The sequence below is a fragment of the Phoxinus phoxinus genome (assembly GCF_949152265.1).
Source record: "Phoxinus phoxinus genome assembly, chromosome: 21".
Lineage (NCBI taxonomy): Eukaryota > Metazoa > Chordata > Actinopteri > Cypriniformes > Leuciscidae > Phoxinus > Phoxinus phoxinus.
Genome location: NC_136896.1, coordinates 21639286 through 21659553, shown reverse-complemented (window position 1 = coordinate 21659553; position 20268 = coordinate 21639286). Strand labels below are relative to the sequence as shown.

General features: G+C 38.2%; 1 protein-coding gene across 2 annotated transcripts in view; it reads right to left on the bottom strand.

Moving 5' to 3' along the window:
• The window catches only part of adam11 (ADAM metallopeptidase domain 11), a 54024-nt gene that overhangs the window by 16172 nt on the left and 17584 nt on the right, over positions 1-20268 (bottom strand). For both annotated transcript variants that reach the window (XM_079595216.1, XM_079595217.1), the window contains exons 9-20: positions 13555-13629; positions 13399-13470; positions 13123-13289; positions 12554-12638; positions 9660-9750; positions 9522-9573; positions 8135-8234; positions 6057-6128; positions 5763-5855; positions 2835-2915; positions 2693-2743; positions 2369-2432 (exon numbers count right to left, since the gene is read on the bottom strand). In XM_079595216.1, coding sequence (XP_079451342.1) covers positions 2369-2432; positions 2693-2743; positions 2835-2915; positions 5763-5855; positions 6057-6128; positions 8135-8234; positions 9522-9573; positions 9660-9750; positions 12554-12638; positions 13123-13289; positions 13399-13470; positions 13555-13629 — 1003 coding nt within the window. The remainder of the gene's footprint in view (positions 1-2368; positions 2433-2692; positions 2744-2834; positions 2916-5762; positions 5856-6056; positions 6129-8134; positions 8235-9521; positions 9574-9659; positions 9751-12553; positions 12639-13122; positions 13290-13398; positions 13471-13554; positions 13630-20268) is intronic.

Genomic DNA, 20268 nt, shown 5'->3' with positions numbered 1-20268 from the left:
GTGTATTTGACAGTATTATAGCAATAAGACTCGAAAAATAACTTAGTCCAGTAACAAGCACTGTTATACAGGCTTTTAGTGCATGTGCGCGTCGGGGTGTAAAGTTATTGCGCTCAGAAAAGCGCCCGTTAGAACAGCGCATCAGCAGCGAATGACATGTTTAACCGGCAAGGCTTTAAAGCACATGCAAATAATTATTTTTTATAAACTACAGTGTCCCGTTCCTCTGCATTTCATGTAAATATACGTCGCGCTGTACAGTAGCCTATGTTGAGACGGAGGTGCCAGAACTGCAAACTGATAGAATGCACGATCCTACGATATTTCTTCAAAAGCAGATTGTGGAGACATTTTAATCATAATATTTGACGGTGCCCAGGGCCCCTTAGATGTCCTGGGCCCCTGGGCAACTGCCCAGTTGCCCTAATGGTTAATCCGGCCCTGATATGAGGGCTGCAGCATTATCAACTGGAGTGTTGTGCAGAAAGTCACCAGATAAGTGCAGGAAAAGTCTTCATTAAAATGTTATGTGTAAGAACTATGGTACTGTCAGAAGTGCACAAAATTATGAAACAGTTTTGTCATTTCATTATTATTTATTAATTCCTGATGAAGCATTACTTGAAGCATGTAAAATTCAAAACTAGAGATTTAATTACGAACACTATTCTACTTTTATTTTTTTTTTACTACAGATTTATACTCACAAAAAAACAAAACCAATGTCTACATCTGTAATTAATATTCATTATTTATTTTGAGGCTATTAAAGGTCCCATGACATGAAATTTTAACTTTCGGAGGTTTTTTAACATTAATATGAGTTCCCCTAGCCTGTATATGGCCCCGAAGTTTCTAGAAATTTCAATCGGAATCATATTTCAAATGTCACAAGAACAGCCTTTTTCCACCTTAGAAACATTGCTAAGCTACGTAATATGCTATCAGTTTCTGATGCAGAAAAGTTAGTTCATGCATTCATGACCTCGGGACTAGATTACTGTAATGCTTTATTAGGTGGTTGTCCTGCATCCTCCGTAAACAAGCTACAGTTAGTCCAAAATGCAGCCGCTAGAGTTCTTACTAGGTCAAGAAAATATGATCATATAACACCAATTTTATCATCTCTACACTGGTTACCTATTAAGTTCCGTATCAATTACAAAGTATTGTTACTGACCTATAAAGCCCTAAATGGTTTAGCTCCTGTGTATTTAAGAGATCTTCTATCGCCATATAATCCATCGCTCTCTTTAAGATCGCTAAATTCGAGGCTTCTGGTTATACCTAGGATATCTAAGTCCACTAAAGGAGGGAGGGCGTTTTCACATCTAGCTCCTAAACTCTGGAATAGCCTTCCTGATATTGTCCGAGGTTCAGACTCGCTCTCCCAGTTTAAAACTAGATTAAAGACGCATCTCTTTAGCCAAGCATTCACATGATGCATCTCATACCTTTTATACTACAGTTAAATCAGATCAAATGCATTCATATTATGAACAGCAGCTACGCTAATTATTTCCCATCTGCCTTTTTTGTTGTTATCTCGGGACGCCTGTCCCGAGATAACTCAAATAGAGTTCGTCAGCTCCAGTTATGTATCCAGCCTCTCATGGAGACTTCAGATGCCCCAACGCCTGTGATGAGACGACTCGACGCCTGTGAGGAGACGACCCAACGCCGGCGATATGTTATGCCCTAAATTTTATGATTAACTAACTGTATTTTTGTATGTATATTTTTGAAATGCATTTTCTGTAAAGCTGCTTTGAAACAATATGTATTGTAAAAAGCGCTATACAAATAAACTTGAATTGAATTGAATTGAATCGGTGTAAATCGAGCTTTTGCTATCTTTCTCTGCCTTTGAAAAAGTGGAAGCTCAATCGGGCTGATCTTAAATCTCCTCCTTATGACGATCAACAACACACTGTCATCTGCTTGCGCAATGCTCATCACGGCAACATTTTATGTGATGGGAATAGATCTAAATACTTAAAAAACTTCTGACGATTTCTTAATCTCGATAGCTGTAATGGTAAAAGTAAAAATGTATAATAGCTGTAGTAAAAGTATTCCAGAGAGTTTCACATGTAATAAGTAGCTATTTCATGTGCAAGCATGTCAGCCAATCACAGCAGTGGCCGGTTACACTGAAGTCTCACACAGACACGCCCCTTCAAACAGAGCGTTCAAATCTGAGGCTAAAATCGGGCTAGGAAAAATGCCTTTTATTTCTAAATTATGACTATTTTTAATCTAAAAAACATACTAACATTATAAGGGCAACCCAGGAAACATTATAAAATAATATAATAACCCAAAGGTCATGGGACCTTTAAACATGATACTGTACAATATTACTTACTGTGGCCCCAGAGCGCCTGACACTGGGCATCTCTGGTCTTACAGCGGCCCCCATAGCAGCGGCCCTGAGAGAGTCAGAAGAGAGTACATCAGCTTATAGTATGCATACACACACACACACACACACACACACACACACACGAGATGTTTGCTTGAAGGACAAATTAATAGTAAATAATTTATAGTGTAAACACCACATTTCTACAATTATTGACAATTGTAATTGTAAAAGTAATTTATGCAAACAAAATACAGTGACAATGGTTAGTACTGTACTATTGTAGTAATACATGTTCATATTAGATAGAAAAACAGAATATTTTACCAGTCCAGTATCGCACATGTAACCATCCAGTTTGTGGACATTATGTGGACACTGTTTGAGAAATGAATGAGAAGCACATGTAAATCTCTTACGTTATTGGGACTATTATGGTAATGATGATTTTATATAAATGTATCATTACTTTACTCGAATCGCCAGTGCACGTTTCTGGCACATCACAGTCATTCACTGCATCCCTGCAGACCACTCCTCTCTGCTCATACTGAAACACACACTTTCAGTGAGTTAAATACACAACAAACATATACACAATTAACAACGCAAAACCAAACAACAAAAAAACGTTTTGACTGTTGACTTGGGATTAGTCCCTTTGAAAATAAAAAGTCAGGCTTGTGCCGTTTCAAACCTGTATGACTTTCTTTCTTCTGTGGAACACAATAAGATAAATTCTAAACAAAATTTTACAAATGTAAAAGAAAGTTATTCACAGATAATCCTTTTCTCTAGTGAGCGCACAGCTAAAGAACCACTGTGACTGGAGAATGGAGTCACCTGACTGAATAGAGTCTGATAAGTGACTGAATCATTCAGGCTGTTTTGTAAACCAGATCAACTGATACAGTGGCAAAAAAAAGGTAACCCAATGTATAAAATATAAATGTAAGTAGTTTCTTGGACAGATTTACAGCAGTGGAGCTCCAGTGTGATGAGATGAAAAGACATTGAGTTGGGAAATAATGACAAGAACATATTCTCAATGGCTCATGCAGTTCACCCAATCTAGTCCAAACAAATGACTCTAATGAACCAGTTCTTTTTAGTGAATTAAAAACATGCACGCAACCAGGTAGCCCTCAGGTAACATCTCAAATATATCACTCTGGTTCTTTTAAAGAATCGAAGCATTTGTGTAAATAATATACATTATAGAGAGAGAGCCAACAGAAGACAGCTATCATTTAAACAGAGAGAGCTGATATTGACAGAGACAGAAACATCACTTTATTACTATTTACACCAGGGGTAGATCTAGTCAATTATTTCTAGGGTGGCAAAGGGGTGGCGTGAGGACTATGAGGGGTGGCAACACCAAAGCAAACATGGCCTGACATAGACAATTGTGTTCACGAATATGCAAAAAGGTTGCATTACCGCAAAGTAATCATCTAGTGTATATCAACAGATTCTAAAGATTCTAAATGTCTCTGAGCTTGTATTATTAAACTTACAGTATATTCCAGATTAATAACCGCATTACTTTCAGTTATTTCAGAGTAGTACTCTTGTATCTAACTACACTCTCTGTCTCTGTCGCCTTTGGCTTTTGCCTTGCTTAGTTGGGGACACATAATATTCAACAATATTATTGATCTGCCTGTATTGACAGCATTATATGAGAACTGGTGACGATGACATCACTGTTTTCTCCAGAGCGGCTGTATATATAAATTAACAAATTAATAACTTTAAGCGGGACTATGACACTATTTTCTAGATCTGCTTGACAGCCGAAACAAACTTTGTTGGATTCTTTTCCTGTTATCTCTGTAAAGCTGCTTTGAAACAATCTGTATTGTAAAAAGCGCTGTATGAATAAAGGTGACTTGGACTCTATGACATTTCTTGTAAAATCTGCAGTATTTTAATAAAGAAAAGTCAAGTTTTTAGAATTCTACTGTAAAAAAGCATGGTTTTACTGTGAGCTTACATTATTAGAAAACACAAATATTACTATAAACAAACAATATCATCCTGTATTTCAGTATGCAGTGCATATGTAGGCTACTATAAAGGTGCATGCAATGCAGCATGAATAGATTATTACGGTGGCCGAGAGAGCTCAATGCGCTGCAACTGAAGAAAACATGCAAATGCAAATGCAAAAAAAAATAAATATGAAAACATCATAGGAAAACGTGCTGCACATACTCACAATGCAACCAAATACAAAAAACCCCCAGCAAATTATGAAAACATCATAGGAAAACGCACTACAAATACTAACAATGTACATTATCAGGATGTTAAAATAAACAAAAAAAACCTCACCTTTCAGGTCCTCGACAACACCACTGAACAATAAGCATGTGCCAGCCAGGTTCGTCACTTGTTGAGGTCCCCTTGAAACATTTTCTTGCTATTTGCTGGGCATTTCTGTATGTGGTTGCATTGTAAGTATTTGCAGCACATGTGTTGTCAAACTGAAGATGTTTGCTGGTGTTTTTTTTATGTTGCAAGATGATATAACATATTTTGAAGATGCATCTCAGCAGGAGCTTCACTATTGTAAAAGATCCATGTACAAACAGTTATGAATTTGAAATAAGATATCGGTAAATCTTCATGCTAAAATAAAATCTTCATATTCATGCTAAGAATAGTTTGACTTAAAATTATAATGTGAATTCACAGTAAAACAAGCTATTGTAAATGTTAGCATCATTCTGCTGTTGATTCACAGTAATTCGTAAGAAAATTACCCAGCAAGCATTCATTTCACAGTAAATTTCTGACCAATTCACGAACAAATAGAAAAACAGTCAATTTGTAACTGGGCAGCACTGTGTTTTTGATTTACAAAGAGAACTGGTTCATAAGAGTCATTTGTTAATGAAACGGACTACACTGTGCACGCTGCATCCACGTGCAACCAGCTAGGACAATTTCTAGAAAGACAGTGTTTTATTTGCCATTATTTTGCGATATGCTTGAATTGAAGCGCCACTGCTGAAAAACACTGCTTACGTTTTTATTTTATACTGGGATAAAATAGGAGGTGGGGTGGCATTGCTTTTTCTTTGGGTGGCAATTGCCAACCTGGTAGATCCGCTCCTGATTAAGGACAACTTTTATGATGCCTAATGACAAAGGACCAAGATCTAAAACAGAACAAAAACAACCATTATGAAGGTACTTTGCTCGTTTTTGGAGCTTGAAAGCCCTACTCTTACTTCCTTATATGACCTCTGAAGGGTCATAGGGCTGGAGCCTATCCCAGTATCCTAGGCCGAAGACAGGGGAAAGAACTGACAGCCCTTGGGCACATCATACGTGCAAGTAAATGATGGCAGAAAAGTTTTGGGTGAACAATTCTAACACAACTTACCTTGCAACGGCTACAACAGAGTCCATTGCTACACATTGCATCATGGGTCAAAGTGCATTTTTTACAGCATGCACCCCCAGCACGAGAGCAATCCTACAAGAGTGCACAACCAATAAAAACAACCTGTTAGCTTGAAAAAAAGCATTGCAACCGTCACCTTCCTGTTCTCTTGTACTAACACACTTCAAGGCAGGTATCACTTCAAGGATTTAATTAATACGAAATAATAAGACTTTATTTCTGTTTCTGTTGGATTCTCAAAGGAAATGTGTGTTAAGTTATCTTGTCACCCACCACTTGAGAGCCACAGTCGCATTCTTCTCCCTGTTCCACAAAACCATTGCCACATTCAGGAGGATCCAACAACTGTAGCGACAGAAAATATAATGTCACTGCCAGATATTTATAATAGATATGCAGTGTTAAGCAAGCTACTCAAAAATGCATCAAGCTCTATATCGGTCAACATAAAATCTATCCTTTAGAGTAAGGAGCTAATTCCACAATAAGCTACACATTAAGCGTAGCTAAATACAAGCTACTTCATATATGTATTGTTATGTCTGTATTTTTGGAGGTGATGTTCCTTTTCCGAGAATTCAATGTGGGATAAGTGGCAAATTTGTTTTGCATAATTTGGAGTGTCTGAGATACTGTGGCACCCCTCTGGACATTTTTACCGACTATGGTGCCTTCAGGATACAGAACAATTTGTCTACTGCGGTGACCTCCACACATCCCAAAAGGGACCAAGTGCAGTGGGTCACTACTGGGGCATGTACTGTAGGGGTGGGCATCCTGGCCCCCTTCCGGGTAACACTCAGAGTACACGAGGAGCTGCAGTGTCCAGGGGAGGAACTTTGAAGCACAGGTGTTCATGAAGGTGGTCTGTCAAGAGCTTGAGGCCAAGGAGCACTACACTACACCCCTGAACCCCCAAAGTTATGGACTGGTAGAGCATTTTTAACTGTACCCTAACCACCAAGCTTGGCATCTTGGTTGAAAAACATCAGCGTGACTGTGCCCACCATCCTCCCTGGTCCTGTGGGCATATCGTTTTGTTTGACCGTGCAGGAATCCAGAAAATACACCCCAATATCCCTCATGTTTGGACAAGACATTAACACACTTAAGATTTGGTGTTTGATTTACCACAACAGCCAGATGTACCACTGGAAGCAAAGGAGGAGTACTTCGTCCAACTCTGAAAGCAGTTCGAGTGGTCCAAGGCTAATGCCGGCAAGCGAAAAGGTTTTCAATTAAGGGAAAGATTTTGTCCTTGGAAACATGGTATTGGTGTACTGCCCAGAGAGCATTCCCAGTACAGGAGCCTTGAGTAGTTGTAGAATGGATCTCAGGCATGGCTTACCATGTCCAACTAACATGTTAAGTGCAGCCAGAAAGTTACTACTACATGCTCATGGCTGCGTTTCCCAGAAGCATTGTTAGCTTAAGTAGATTGTGGATGCTTCTGGGAAAAGCAGCCCCTGAAAGAGGTCCATCTAAGACTGTGGACTCACCTTGTGAGCCTACAGCAGTGGACACTATGTAACAATGTATGGGAGTGTGGGATTGCTAAGTTCTAAAGCCTAAAGTATACTTCCCTTGTCCGCGTTCTGCTCTGGCTCGCAGACAGTCCATGTGACGTAATTTCGCCATCAACACAGTTCGCTGATGTCTGTCCACACGTTCGCATGCAGACAGATTTTTGTATCCGCACAGACTTGTGAGCAGACAACAGAGCATGTGCAAGTGATTCGAGCACTTAAAAAGGACGGTCCACTAGAATGTGTCTCTACACGCTCACGGTCAAAGGAGTATACATTGAAAGGCTTGTGTGCTCAACTGTGCAGAAACAAGCGATATCATACGTAAGCAGATGCATATATAAGATAACGTCAAAATGAAACAGCATATAAATCAAAACTGCCAAATGTTACAGAATGAAATGTCAACCCAGGAGGAACTATAAGACTGAGCAAGCTTTGGGGGTGTTGATGGACTTGATCTACTGCATCTACTGTATGTTTTGATCATCGTTCTGAATCTGGATCTCGATCTGGATGTAGTCTTTGACAAAAACGCGATTTTCTCAGCTTTTTGCTCCAAATGTTGCATTTTTATTAAACTAACCCACATGCAAGTGTTGATAAAAAAGGAATGCATGAAGCTAGAATACAACATTTTTGTTGTTGTTTAAAAGCAGATAGTCTGTTCTTTCTTTTGATATATTGCATATTCAGATATCAAAATATTCTGGGGGCCATGAGACTTTTGTGAAAAAGATTTTAAAAAATGCTGGCGGAGTCTGGCAACTTTTTTTTTTTTTTTTTTTTTTTTTTTTTACATTTAAGTGGATGTTCCAGACAAACCTTGTTAGGTTTATTGAAGAGGCAGCTCCCTCCTCCTTGCTGAAGGAACTGAATGTACTCCTCTATACTGCACCGTGAAAACTTTCTGGGTAGATAGTATCTGTCAGGATCACATAATAGAGTTAATACTGTTCAGTTACCCTTACATGGAAACAGTGTGTAAAACTATTAGAGAAGGAACAGCAAAATGTAATTTATATTTATATTTTAACCAAAGCAACTCGAGACCAATTCACACTGCATTAATATGAGCCATATTCGTCAAGTTTTGTCGGATCAGTTAGTCACACCTTTCGGCATTGGTTGCTCTTAATTTTGCAGAAACATGCTGAATCTACATTCGTTCGGTCTTGAAAATGTGACACTGTAATCTGGTGACTGTCGCCATTGGTCGGCGTCAGTCGGTGCAGTGTGTGAATTGGCCTTTACAGTGCATCCAAGATATACATTATGAGTGATCATGGGAATCGAATCTATCACTAGTATGGCTGGTAGAGCTAAACTATTTAGCTGACTTGAAAAGACTTGAAAAATACTCTCCATGGTGAAGCAAGTTTAAAAAGAATCTTACAGAGCAATAGTAATAGTAACTTAGTAAAAGTACATGATGTAGTGATGTAGACAATTGATGCCCATCACTAATTTGAGTACTGAGATTACAGTAAAGCAAGAAGCAAGGTTGTATGCAATTCAGAAATTAATTGAGAATGCTTTTAAAATTAGAATTAAATTTCTAAATTTGAAGTGAATTTAAATTAAGATGAAGATTGAATGCATGATTCCATTCCAATTTCAATGTAAGGAAGTAGAATGAACTGAAATTCAAAGAAATTCACATACTGTAACTGTAACTAATTAACTGTAACTAAATAACTTAGATAAGATTTGTTGACTTGATAAAGCATTGTTTTCAAAATAATTTGAAGTTTCAAGGTGTATAGGTCTTATTGTATAATAAAATAAATAATTATACAAACATAATTTCATTGTAATAAATTATTTAGCTTTATGGGACCATGGTGGGAGAACGCTTATAGAATGCTTTACCTGTGTTGAATTTCTTTGAATTGTAATTAATGAATTCCTCTTCAAGTTATCCCGTGGGACATGGTCAATAAAAAAATCCTCAATTCTGAATTTTGCTTACTCTGGCAAGAATTCACATCATATAAAATAGGGCCTCATGCTTTTGCAATCCATTTGCCAAACATGTGTGACTGAGCTTGTGCACTTGCATAGTGTACAGGTGAAACTCGAAAAAATAGAATATCAAATATTCTATTCTCAATACTCAAATATAAAAATGTTTCGAGTTTCACCTGTATGTTTCCAGCATGAATGTTGCAATAAAAATATACTTACACAAAGACCCAAAAACTTGACTCACCCAGTATCCTCCATGATGCAGCCTAACCACGGATCTGGACATCTGCAGTCTCCTACCACGCACGCACACACACGCACACATTAAAACAACAGTCCCCCCTTTTTTATTATATTTTGTCAGGAGTGGAAGGATGGTTACCTGCAGTAGCGCGGTCTTTGTTCCACATCATTCCAAGGTTCTGTCCTAAACTCTGACATAATGTGATAGCCATGGGTCCCACATTTCCATACTGACATTAACACAGAGATGTTAGGTATGTTAGCACTCATTTAGCAGATGCTTTAATACAAATAAACTTACAGTACGCTTATTATATATATATATATATATATATATATATATATATATATATATATATATATATATATATATATATTTAAAAGTGAGTTTGCAGTCAGTTATTTGATTAAGATTATGAAGAAACTTTTTTCTTTGGAATAAAGTGCACTGATAAATCAGACTCCGTAACACCTAATGTGTAATAAGAAAGTAGGGTTCCCTATCTGTCAATCATTTCGGCATTGTGTCGATGTAGTGACACTAGCGGTCGTGCATGGGAGCCCCAAACACCTCTGATACTTCAGAAAATGAGAATTGGCGAGTGGAATTTGCATGCCACTCCATTCACCTCTGCCTAGAAGCTTCATTGGTTTTCTACTGCACATTTCAACAGTTCTTTCTATTATACACACAGATAAGAACTCAGAGTTCCCATGGGCACTTCAATGAGCAAGTAGGAAAAGAAAATTTCCAAAAGAGATTTATAAAAAGAGAGATTTATAAAAAGAGAGATTTATAAAAGAGAGATTTATAAAAAGAGAGATTTATAAAAGAGAGATTTATAAAAGAGAGATTTCCTCTAAAAGAGCAAACACGGCTCTTTTTAAAGATGCCTTTTCGCCCATGTATTTCTGGATAAGGTCAGGCCTGTCTCCATTAGACGGCCACGATTGCTACTGCAGTTTGGGCCATGCCTCGCAATGAGAGGTGCGTTCTCTCATTGCGAGAGTGTGGCCATGGGAACGTTGTAGTCAAAACTTTCCTGCTTTTCTAAAGCAGGAAGTCACCTCAGTTGCTCCAAGTCCTGGTCCTTCTGCAGTCATGCACAAGGCCACGGCGCTGAGGGCGATCTGAGGGTACGAATGGAAGGTCTTCTGATGGGCGCGACTAGCGCTTCCAACCCCTTATGCTGGCTCAATAGACCAATCAGAATCAACTACGCGATTCAGTTCTGAAACCAGTATCACAAAAGTTGCAGCTGTAGAGCCTCTTTTCACCAACCAAGATAAGGAGAGGGTCACCTCCCTCGATCATAATGGAGATAAGTGGTGGGTTGTAACCAATCTTAAAGCAGAAATGCAGTTGTTGGCGTGTGTTGGCCATCAAGTTTGGTTCATGGCAATAGACCTAAAAAATGTGTACTCTCATGTCTCATTTCTCCAGTTTGTATCCTTGATAACGGAAGGCATATAGGGAAGTGGGTATTCACATTCTCAAATCTGATTAATACTAGCAATACTCATACAATCTATTGTGTGTACAGGGGCCTGGTGCTTAGACACCTTAGCCAGATGGGGGGTTCGAGTCAACTGGGAAGAAGCAAGCACAGAACTATCTGAAGTTATTCAGACAGAAAACAGACAAACTCAATGTCATGATTGGACAAGCTTCAAGGAGAGTAGAGAATCCATCCCTGGGTAGTCCAGCTGATTTGGAGTCGATTAGTCGAAGCTCAGGTAGACTTGTTTGCCTCCTGCCACAACACTGAACTACCCGCTGAAATGGCCAGGACACTGTTTCGGCTCCTCAGCACAAACCTGAATGATCTCATTTTATACCCATGTGTCTGGGGGAGTGGCATGCAAATTCCACTCTCCAATTCTCATTAGCCTTTTCTAAAGTGTCAGAGGTATTTGTGGCTCTCAAGTGTGACCCCTAGTGTCACTACATCAACACAATGTCGGTGGTTATGTCAGTAACCAAGACGTTACAGTTTATTTCGATAGTACACTTTAGACATTCTATTAACTATAAGTAACTTTGCAACTTCATGTCACCTAACTCTCAATAGAATATTAGTACACTGTTTGTTCAGGGTTCAGGTTAGTAGAATAAGCTGGCATGTACTTGCAAAGTTACCTATAGTCAGTAGAATGTATTGGGGGACCATCAAAATAAAGTGTTAACAGATATTAAAGGTAGGGTAGGCAATTTCATGGAAGCTAGCAATAGCAAGCTAGTTTTAAAAACATAAGATCCCTCACTCCTTTCAGAGCGCTCTCCAAAGCCTCTCCTCCAAGACACATGAAAACCCACAGCCAGCACAGAGTAAGCAAAGCGTCACGAGAGACAGCGTTAAATTAAGTCCTGTTTCAAAGCGCATAACATCACAATAAAAATGAACATAAACAAGTTAAAGAGCTCTGACTTGTACCAACTGACTGCTGCAGATTAATTTCGCCGTTGATAGTGTTGCCATAGAAATGCATAGCTCCAAGTAGAATGTCACAATATAATTACGATATGGCGTGAATGCAGCATAAGCTCGTTGTTTTGGTTCAGACAGAACTGTAAAAGGTGGCTGCTGTTTGTTTGCGGTGCTCGTTGACTATCTGTCTACAACTCAGCATAACTTAATGGAACGCATTGCACAAGCAGAGTGCGCAGAGGTATGGGAATTCATAGTTTGACAGGCAGGTAGGACATCCTATCATTGCATTTGGACCGAATGCAATGATTGGACACATTTTCTTTGGTCCTGAGACTTCCACAGAAGATATATGTCTTTTTTATTTTATGTAGACCACTTCTGTTATTGATTTCTATTTGGATGTGAGTTTCAATCAGTACAACAAAAAGTGTTTATGAAAAACCTACCCTACTTTTAAGCAGACAGTCTACTAATACTCTAATGGCTGCTAGCTGACATGTAGTAGCAAAGTTATACTTGTGGTTAGTAGAATGTCTAAAGTGGACTATCGACACAAAGTTTTAGTAAAAGTAGCTCTGAGCTTTAGCCATTGAGCTCTCACCTCATTGACTCCTCCACCTCGTGTTGGTGAGCAGATCCCCTCGATGTATGCAGTGCCACTGCGACTGCTCTGAAACGTGCGTCCCCTACGGGTCAAATAGTTTACAGAATATTTACCTTACAAAGGTTTTGAACTTCTTACAGAGTTGATGAAAGTCATATGCAGTCTTAACTTGCAATGCCACTGGTGTGATGCAAATGTGTTGCATAAGGCCCCATGAAATGGTTTGACAAAGTACATTTTCTTTCCTCTGTTGACACATTTCTGATTGAAACCAAAAGTTTTTAGGGGGAAGGATATTCTCATTCTCAGGAGCTAAAAAATTGTAGATGCCACTAAACAGGAGATCATTACATATTTTCAGTCCATTTCTTAGGAAGAGAAAGGTTTTAAATACTTTTTGTAGTAGGCTACACTAGCATATAGGCTAACAAATACACAAACAAAGTTGATTTCATGGGGCTTTAATTATATTGATTGTATATTTACATTCAATATAAATTGCATATGTCAAATGGAATGACCGAGCGTGTAAAATATGTGTCGTCTAAGAAGGAAGCATAACGTACGAGAGCAGGTGAGCTGCATCACTCTTCTCTTTGATATTCTCCTTCCTGTATTTCATAAAGTCACGCAGGGTCACCAAAGGGTCGTCGCCAACAGAAACCATGTTCTGAGTTGACCATGTCTCCATGGCGACAAGCACTATTCTAGTGTTCAGCTGCTCCTTGTAAATCTGGAATTTAATAGGATTTTTTAAGTATAAAAATTGCTACATTACTTACACAAGGAAAACATCATGAGAAAAAAAATCATGAATATGTCTGTCAAAGTTCAGGACGTACAGCATCAGCCATGTTCACTACAGCTTTAGCAAAGTTTCTCGTCTGAGAGGCCGATCTTCGCATTTGTACAAACTGCAGAGAGAAACATCAAGTACAAATTACACACCACAGGCAAAAATAAATACAGAAAAGAATAAACTTTTTTTTGGATCTTACCAGTTCGTAATCATTGACCACTAGTAACTCTACATACTTTGTTTCACTCTGAACTGTGCGCGGACCCCTCCGAACCTGCAGGGGGACACAGGGAATCACAGTTTAACCAAACCGATGTCTTTAAAGGGTTGAACTGAAGCCATAGATATCCATATAAGGCTAGATGTCTTAAGGCGGAGTCTCGAACGGCATCACCCGGCGTCCATCTTGTCACAGGGAAGCTTTCTGGCAAGCTCTGTGGTATCTGAAGTAAGGTGAGTGATCAGCACGAAAACAAATCCTCTTATCTCGCTGAAATCTTGACGGATTTACAAACGGTTTGGTTTCTTACAAACATTATTAACGTGGCTATAATTCTGGATGCTTGGACAAGTTGAAATATATAATATTATAATTATTCATAAGTATGCAGTGTCATTTTTATCAACATTTCAATCATTAACAACCTAAGAAACAACCAAACAATGAAAGCCCAGCAATTACAGTGCAAAAAAAAGAATAAAATAAAACAAAAAGGAAACAGTATTATAATATACCAAACCTCAAAATATTACTTAAAGAAACATCAATACAATCAAGATATGGGGTCCAGACTGGATGGCAATCTTCAGTTGACAAGTGTGTAACACGTGTTAGAAATTCTACAGAAATAATTTCTCAAATAATCTTATGCCATCCTTTTAAAGTAATACTTTAAACTAATCGGATCATTTCCTTTTTATATCTTTCTGCTAGACTTAACAGTTGATAAGGCTTTACAGTTTCATTTACATCACCATCTTTGGTATTACTTTAGTCACTGTCTCTATGGTTACAGTCATAGATTTGAAAAAAATCCACACACCCCTGTTAAAACAGCTGGTTTTTGTAATGTAAAAAATAAATGCCGCTGAAAACCAGTGACACATTTCAGAGAAAAAAAAAGATAAAAATAAACCCTAACCTTTTTATAATTGAGTATGTGCCAGTTCAGAATGAACTAATCATCAAGTTCATGTGAAATAGTTCACAACTGTCTTCAGGGCTGCATTAACAATAGGGCTAGGTGGAGCTGAAGCCCCAGGGCCCGAGCAAGGAGGGGGCCCGTGATTGGCTGTGGAGTACAGTAGATTGACTGGCCATCGGGAGCACCTGAACTTTTCCCGGTGGGCCAATCGCCAATGCCCCACCACGGCCCCAAATATTAAGGGTGTTATTTAGTGGAGCACCTGAGAAACAATGACCAAAAGCCAAGCGATGAAACGGCACTACCTGATTAAACCGCCTGTGCATCCAGCAGTCGCAGCTTGTGCATCTGACAAACTCGCTTGACGCTTTCGCCGCTCTATTGAAGCGCTAGCCATTTGTTGCTGGTTTCATTTGAATTCGACACAAGAGCAACATCATGATATGTGAACATTAAAGGCTCTGTGGTGAACGTGAACCTAGCTGAAACCAGATCGGATAGCTCCATGTAAACACACAGCACCGCCTTTATATAAATTAGCATGCAGTTACTAAAGCTGTAGAAATATGACATTGTGGTATTTATTGTTAATATTATTATTATTAGCCTTAAATTAAATATTGGGTAATATCAGGGCAAACAAGTCATTTTTATAGAGGTTGTTTTATAGCATTTAAGATTTTTTTTTTATTACAAATACTATAGTTTATTATTAGTAATATTGTTGTTGTTATAGAAACCATAAACTCTGTATTCTATGCAATGACTATTGTAACGTTTCATTTGGGCAACTACAAAGTAGTTTCTGGAAACCGGTTTGCTTTGACCTCTTATTTAGTGTTAACGCATTTATGCTTTTAATGTGTTTTAGCCTGGAATATTTGTATTTGTATATAGATACAATAGGCTACATTGTATCTCTGTGATAAAAATATGACTTTTTAAAATAGGTTACTAATTATTTCTGCAGTAGAAAACGTACGCTAGTATGAAGGGGGCCCTCGGGTGTGCTATAGCCCCAGGGTCCTATGTGTTCTTAATGCGGGCCTGCCTGTCTTCGCTTGAAGTGACTCCAAATAAATCTCAGCTGTTCTAGTAAGATTTTTCTGACATCTTCTTGGTTGCATGCTATGGGGTTATTTACACCTAGACCTAGTCACTTCATGCATTTTCTTTGATCGGATAGTTTCCGATTGTGAAAAGAACAGGTGTAAATGGAACTGGACCAGTGCAAATGTATCTGGTAGTTGAAGCCATACTGTATGTAAAAGCCAATTCACACTGTACAGACAAACGGCAACAAACAAGTTGGCCGTTGAATTTAGAATTTTATGAAAAATAACTGTCATATTCACACTGCCCCAGCAGACACTGACAAACGCTGCATTGAACATGTTCAGTCGGGAGAAAACAAACCCAGACCAACGCCGACAGGGGTAACGCACTGATCCGACAAAACCCAACAAACGTGTATGCTGGCATGTGGATTTGTCTGTGCAGTGTGAATTGGACTTTATTTTACTCCACCCAAAACGGTAAAAAACAAAAGTGTGAGAGCATGTTATACCAGCTCCAGGTAGTCTACCACAGTGTCACCGTTTATTTATACAGCGCTTTTTACAACAGATTCAAAGCAGCTTTACAGAGAAAACAGGAAAATAATGCAACAAAGTTTATTTCCAGAAGAAAATAGTCCACCTTAATAATCACAGTCCACCTTAAGTAAGTTCAGTGATGGTTCATTTTTGTTGTAAAAAAAGGTTATAATTTAGTTAATTTAAATATATATATAGCCGATCTGGAGAAAACCATAAGATTTTTTATTTAATTATTCCAAACTTTTTATGCATAGTGTGTGTATACATACAGTATATATCAAATTACATTACATTATTTAAATATGAAATTAAACTTATGTATCTGAATGAGAGAGAGAGAAAACTTAAAACTGAACCAGACAAGTACCTTAGATTGAAGATTAGTAATAATATATGAATACTGTATGAATACAGAAATATTACTGAATACTATCTATAAATGAATACTAGTATAAATGAATACTGTAATATTACTGTATTGTTGTTGCTATGCTTATTGTTTTCTACACTTTAAAGCAACTGTTTTTTTTTAGTGGAAGCTTTGAGATCACCCACAAAAAAAGATAATACTAATATTATTAGTAAAATAATATACTAATAATCAGTATTTTATGTCCATATATATATATTTTTTTTTTTTTTGGTATGTGAAATTATTTAACTGACAGAATTAACCCTTTCAATGAGCTAAGCGAAACATTAAATATTCCGCATACACGTTTGATTTTTATAAAATATTTATTCATAATTTAATAAAGTAAAATTGAAAATACAAAAGTTATCTATTGACAAAGCTACAGTAACGCCATTACCCTTCAGATGGCTAAATATCAGTCTGGCCCAGATATAGTTCAGATATTAAAGGTGTTTAGAAATCCAAATGTTTTGATATTTGGAGATTCAGTGTGTGATGCTTTAACTCATCAGCGTTTAAACACGAACATCTCAGAATCACTCGCTCCTGTTGTGTTTAAATAAGAATTCAGTCAGGTTTGGGTTTGGGTTAGCGCCGGCTCTCGCGCAGACGGGCTCGCTTGTTTTTGGCGGTTCGGTGTCGGTTAGCCATTAGCATACGCACTGCTCACACGCGCCCAAACACAGACTTTCATTTGTGTGAACTCAGTTGAATTTGTATATAGTGTGGGAATTGAAGGTTGGATTTACAGTATAGTTTTGCAGAGACAGATTTATGTTTTCAAGTGGAACAGTTTTAACAAATTGGATAGCTATCTGATCAGTAAAAATGCATAAAGTGAAACATGTAAATAGGCCCTACTACAGAGCCATGGACCACAAAGAGCTTAAGAAGCATCAAAAGGGTCCCAGTGTTAAAAGGCACAGATGAGGGCTACAAAAAAACACACACAAAAAAAAAACACATGGAAAACAGAAAAGACATCAACAAGTGAAGAAAGTATAGCACAACAGCGACATTATCAAGAACAGGGTAGCACTTTATTTTGCAGTCATGTTCCGCATGTACATACTATTATAGCAATTACAATAACTGAGTTATAACTATACTAACCCTGAACCTAACCATAAAACCCATGTGGTTACCTTATATTACTTTTATGGGTAAGTACACTGTACATGTACTGTCAAATAAAGTGTAACCAAGAACAGGGTCTCCCTCCAAAATTGATGAGAAGATGAAGAGAAAACTAGTGAGGGAGGCTGTCAAGAGTCCTACAGAAACATTAAAATAGTTGCAGCTCTTTCTGCCAATAACTGGTTGCTCCCTACATGTACACGTGACAACTATCTCCAATATTCTCAGTCTATCTGGGCTATGGGACAGGGTAGCAAGACGCAAGCCTTGTCTGACCAAAAAACATATAGGCTTAACCTTGCAACAACATACATCCAATATCCATAAATCATGTGTAAAAATGTGTTATGGTCTCATCAGACCAAGTTTGAATTGTTTGGCCAAAATTGTAAAAGGTATGTTTGGCACAAAAACATCACAGGACATCAGCAAAAGAATCTAGATTTTTTTTTTTTATCTAGATAGATCTTTTTCACATCTTCACGGACACATCATGATTTCCCTCGTGTGTTAATATTTTTCCTTGTAATAATGTATGATTTGCAAAAATGAAAACTGCTGCATCTGTTTATATTAGAGAATCAAAGTGGATGCGCGTTAACATTATGGCCAAGCACGCGCCCTTAAAATACCATATCACTAACGTTTCTAAAACTGGAAAATAGCCCCATGGAAGTTTTGCGCCGGAACACGCCTCCTCTTTGCGCTGAACCGCCCCCGCGAGCGCAAGTTCATTCCCTAATTTACCGACGTGCAAAATAGGAATGATACATGCGTCGGTGTTCAAAGTCAATTGCGCTGGGTGCAAGATAGGGCCCATAGTCTCATCATTAAGTGACTTGCAGCCACCTTGCGGTTTGTTTTCATATTAAACTTTCTAAAATAATTTAATATTTCAATATTCATAACATTATTAAAACATTAATCTCATAGCATTATTATGCAATTTTTAATTGCAGTGTAAATATATATCGAAATGCTGATTGTACAAATGGATGTTGGATACTGATTTAATATGACGTAACAGCCTATAGTGTCTTATTTTTCAAATTTTATTTAATGATTAAATGTAAGAATTTTACATAAAATATATACATCCAATAAGGTTATAGGAAATTGCCCTTAATAGGTAAAAATGCCATTGGAAATCAATTTAAGGTGGCATCTATTTAGCCTGGCTCTGCCCCATTTTCATTTTCCTTCAGAACTACGTCTGGGATTGTGGGGTATTCTTGGGTTTTCTCCAGTCAATTTTTAACCGGTCCAATCAGCAAACAGAGGGAGTTGCTGAGAACGATGACGTTGAGGTTACGTTAGTTAACGTTGGTGATTGGTTATGGCAGATCCAGAGTGACTCTGGGCAGATCCAATAGTTTTAAACTTCAACAGAGGACCCGCCTTCAAGGAAGTTAACGCTTGTCAATGGAGAGAGGCAAGACTCTCTGTACAAATGAAATGTACGAGAGTCTGGTAGAACCAGGCTAGCATCTATAGCCCTATAAATGGAAAAAGTACATTTCTGTCCCAGCGGGAGTCAGCTGATCATGACAGTAACAACACAAAAACATTATTGTTATTCATAGTTTTTGTCATACTACACACCCCTAGCCATACGATTATATTTGTAAAATACAGCAAAGTGTATTTGGGGGAAATGTTGTTTTTGTCTCCATTTACATTTTAATATTCATTCATCTGTATATTGAGTTCTGTAGTTCTGTGTTTCATTGATTCTTGTGTGACGACGACTCCTCTTTCCACCTTTCCACAGCCTTAGCACTCATTTTTTTTTAGCCTTTTTCAAAATCTTATACATAAATGATCTGTGCTAAAATAGGCCGGGTGATTCCATGACCCTTTAACAGGATCGTCTCAGCTTCAGACGTCACACCCACTGATCGCCCACAGTCTGTTCGCAGAGTGTCTGATACGTGTTGTACACAGAACTGGTTTTTCGAACTGAGCAATTCTCAGCTGTTTGGCTGTATTTACCAAGTTTCTCTCTTTCTCTGTTTCAGTGCCAGATTGTGCCCCGTGTCTGCTTACCCGCCTGCTCTTTGTTTGAGTCTAGTCGAGTCAACTTTAGAGTGTTTTGTCTTGTCTGGTGCTTATTCGTGGCTGATCTCTCTCTCTCCAGCACTGGCTATCAGACTGCTATGGTTATGACATGATGCTGGTCTCTCGACGTGATATTCATGTAGCTCTTTGGATTGGTTGTAACACATGAGGTTTTCAAACCGGTCCTTGAGGACCTCCAGCACTGTTCATTTTGTATGTCTCCCTCATCTAACACTCCTGATTCAACTCATCAGCTCATTAGTAGAGACTGCAAGACCCAAATCGGGTGTATCAGATGAGGGAGACACAAAACATGCAGTGCTGTGGGTCCTCCGGGACAGCATTGAAAAGACTCTCGTCCCTCGCCTGTTCTTGGACACCCGTTCCTCCTTACTGCATCCAGTTTTAATTCTATCCCAATGACTGGGAATTGGCCCTTTTGGTTTGGCTTTGATAACTTTTAAAGTCCCCTTATTATGCTTTTTCGAATAGCTTTCATGCAGTGTGTAATATAGCTGTCTGTGAATGTAAACAGTCTACAAAGTTGTAAAGTCAAAAGT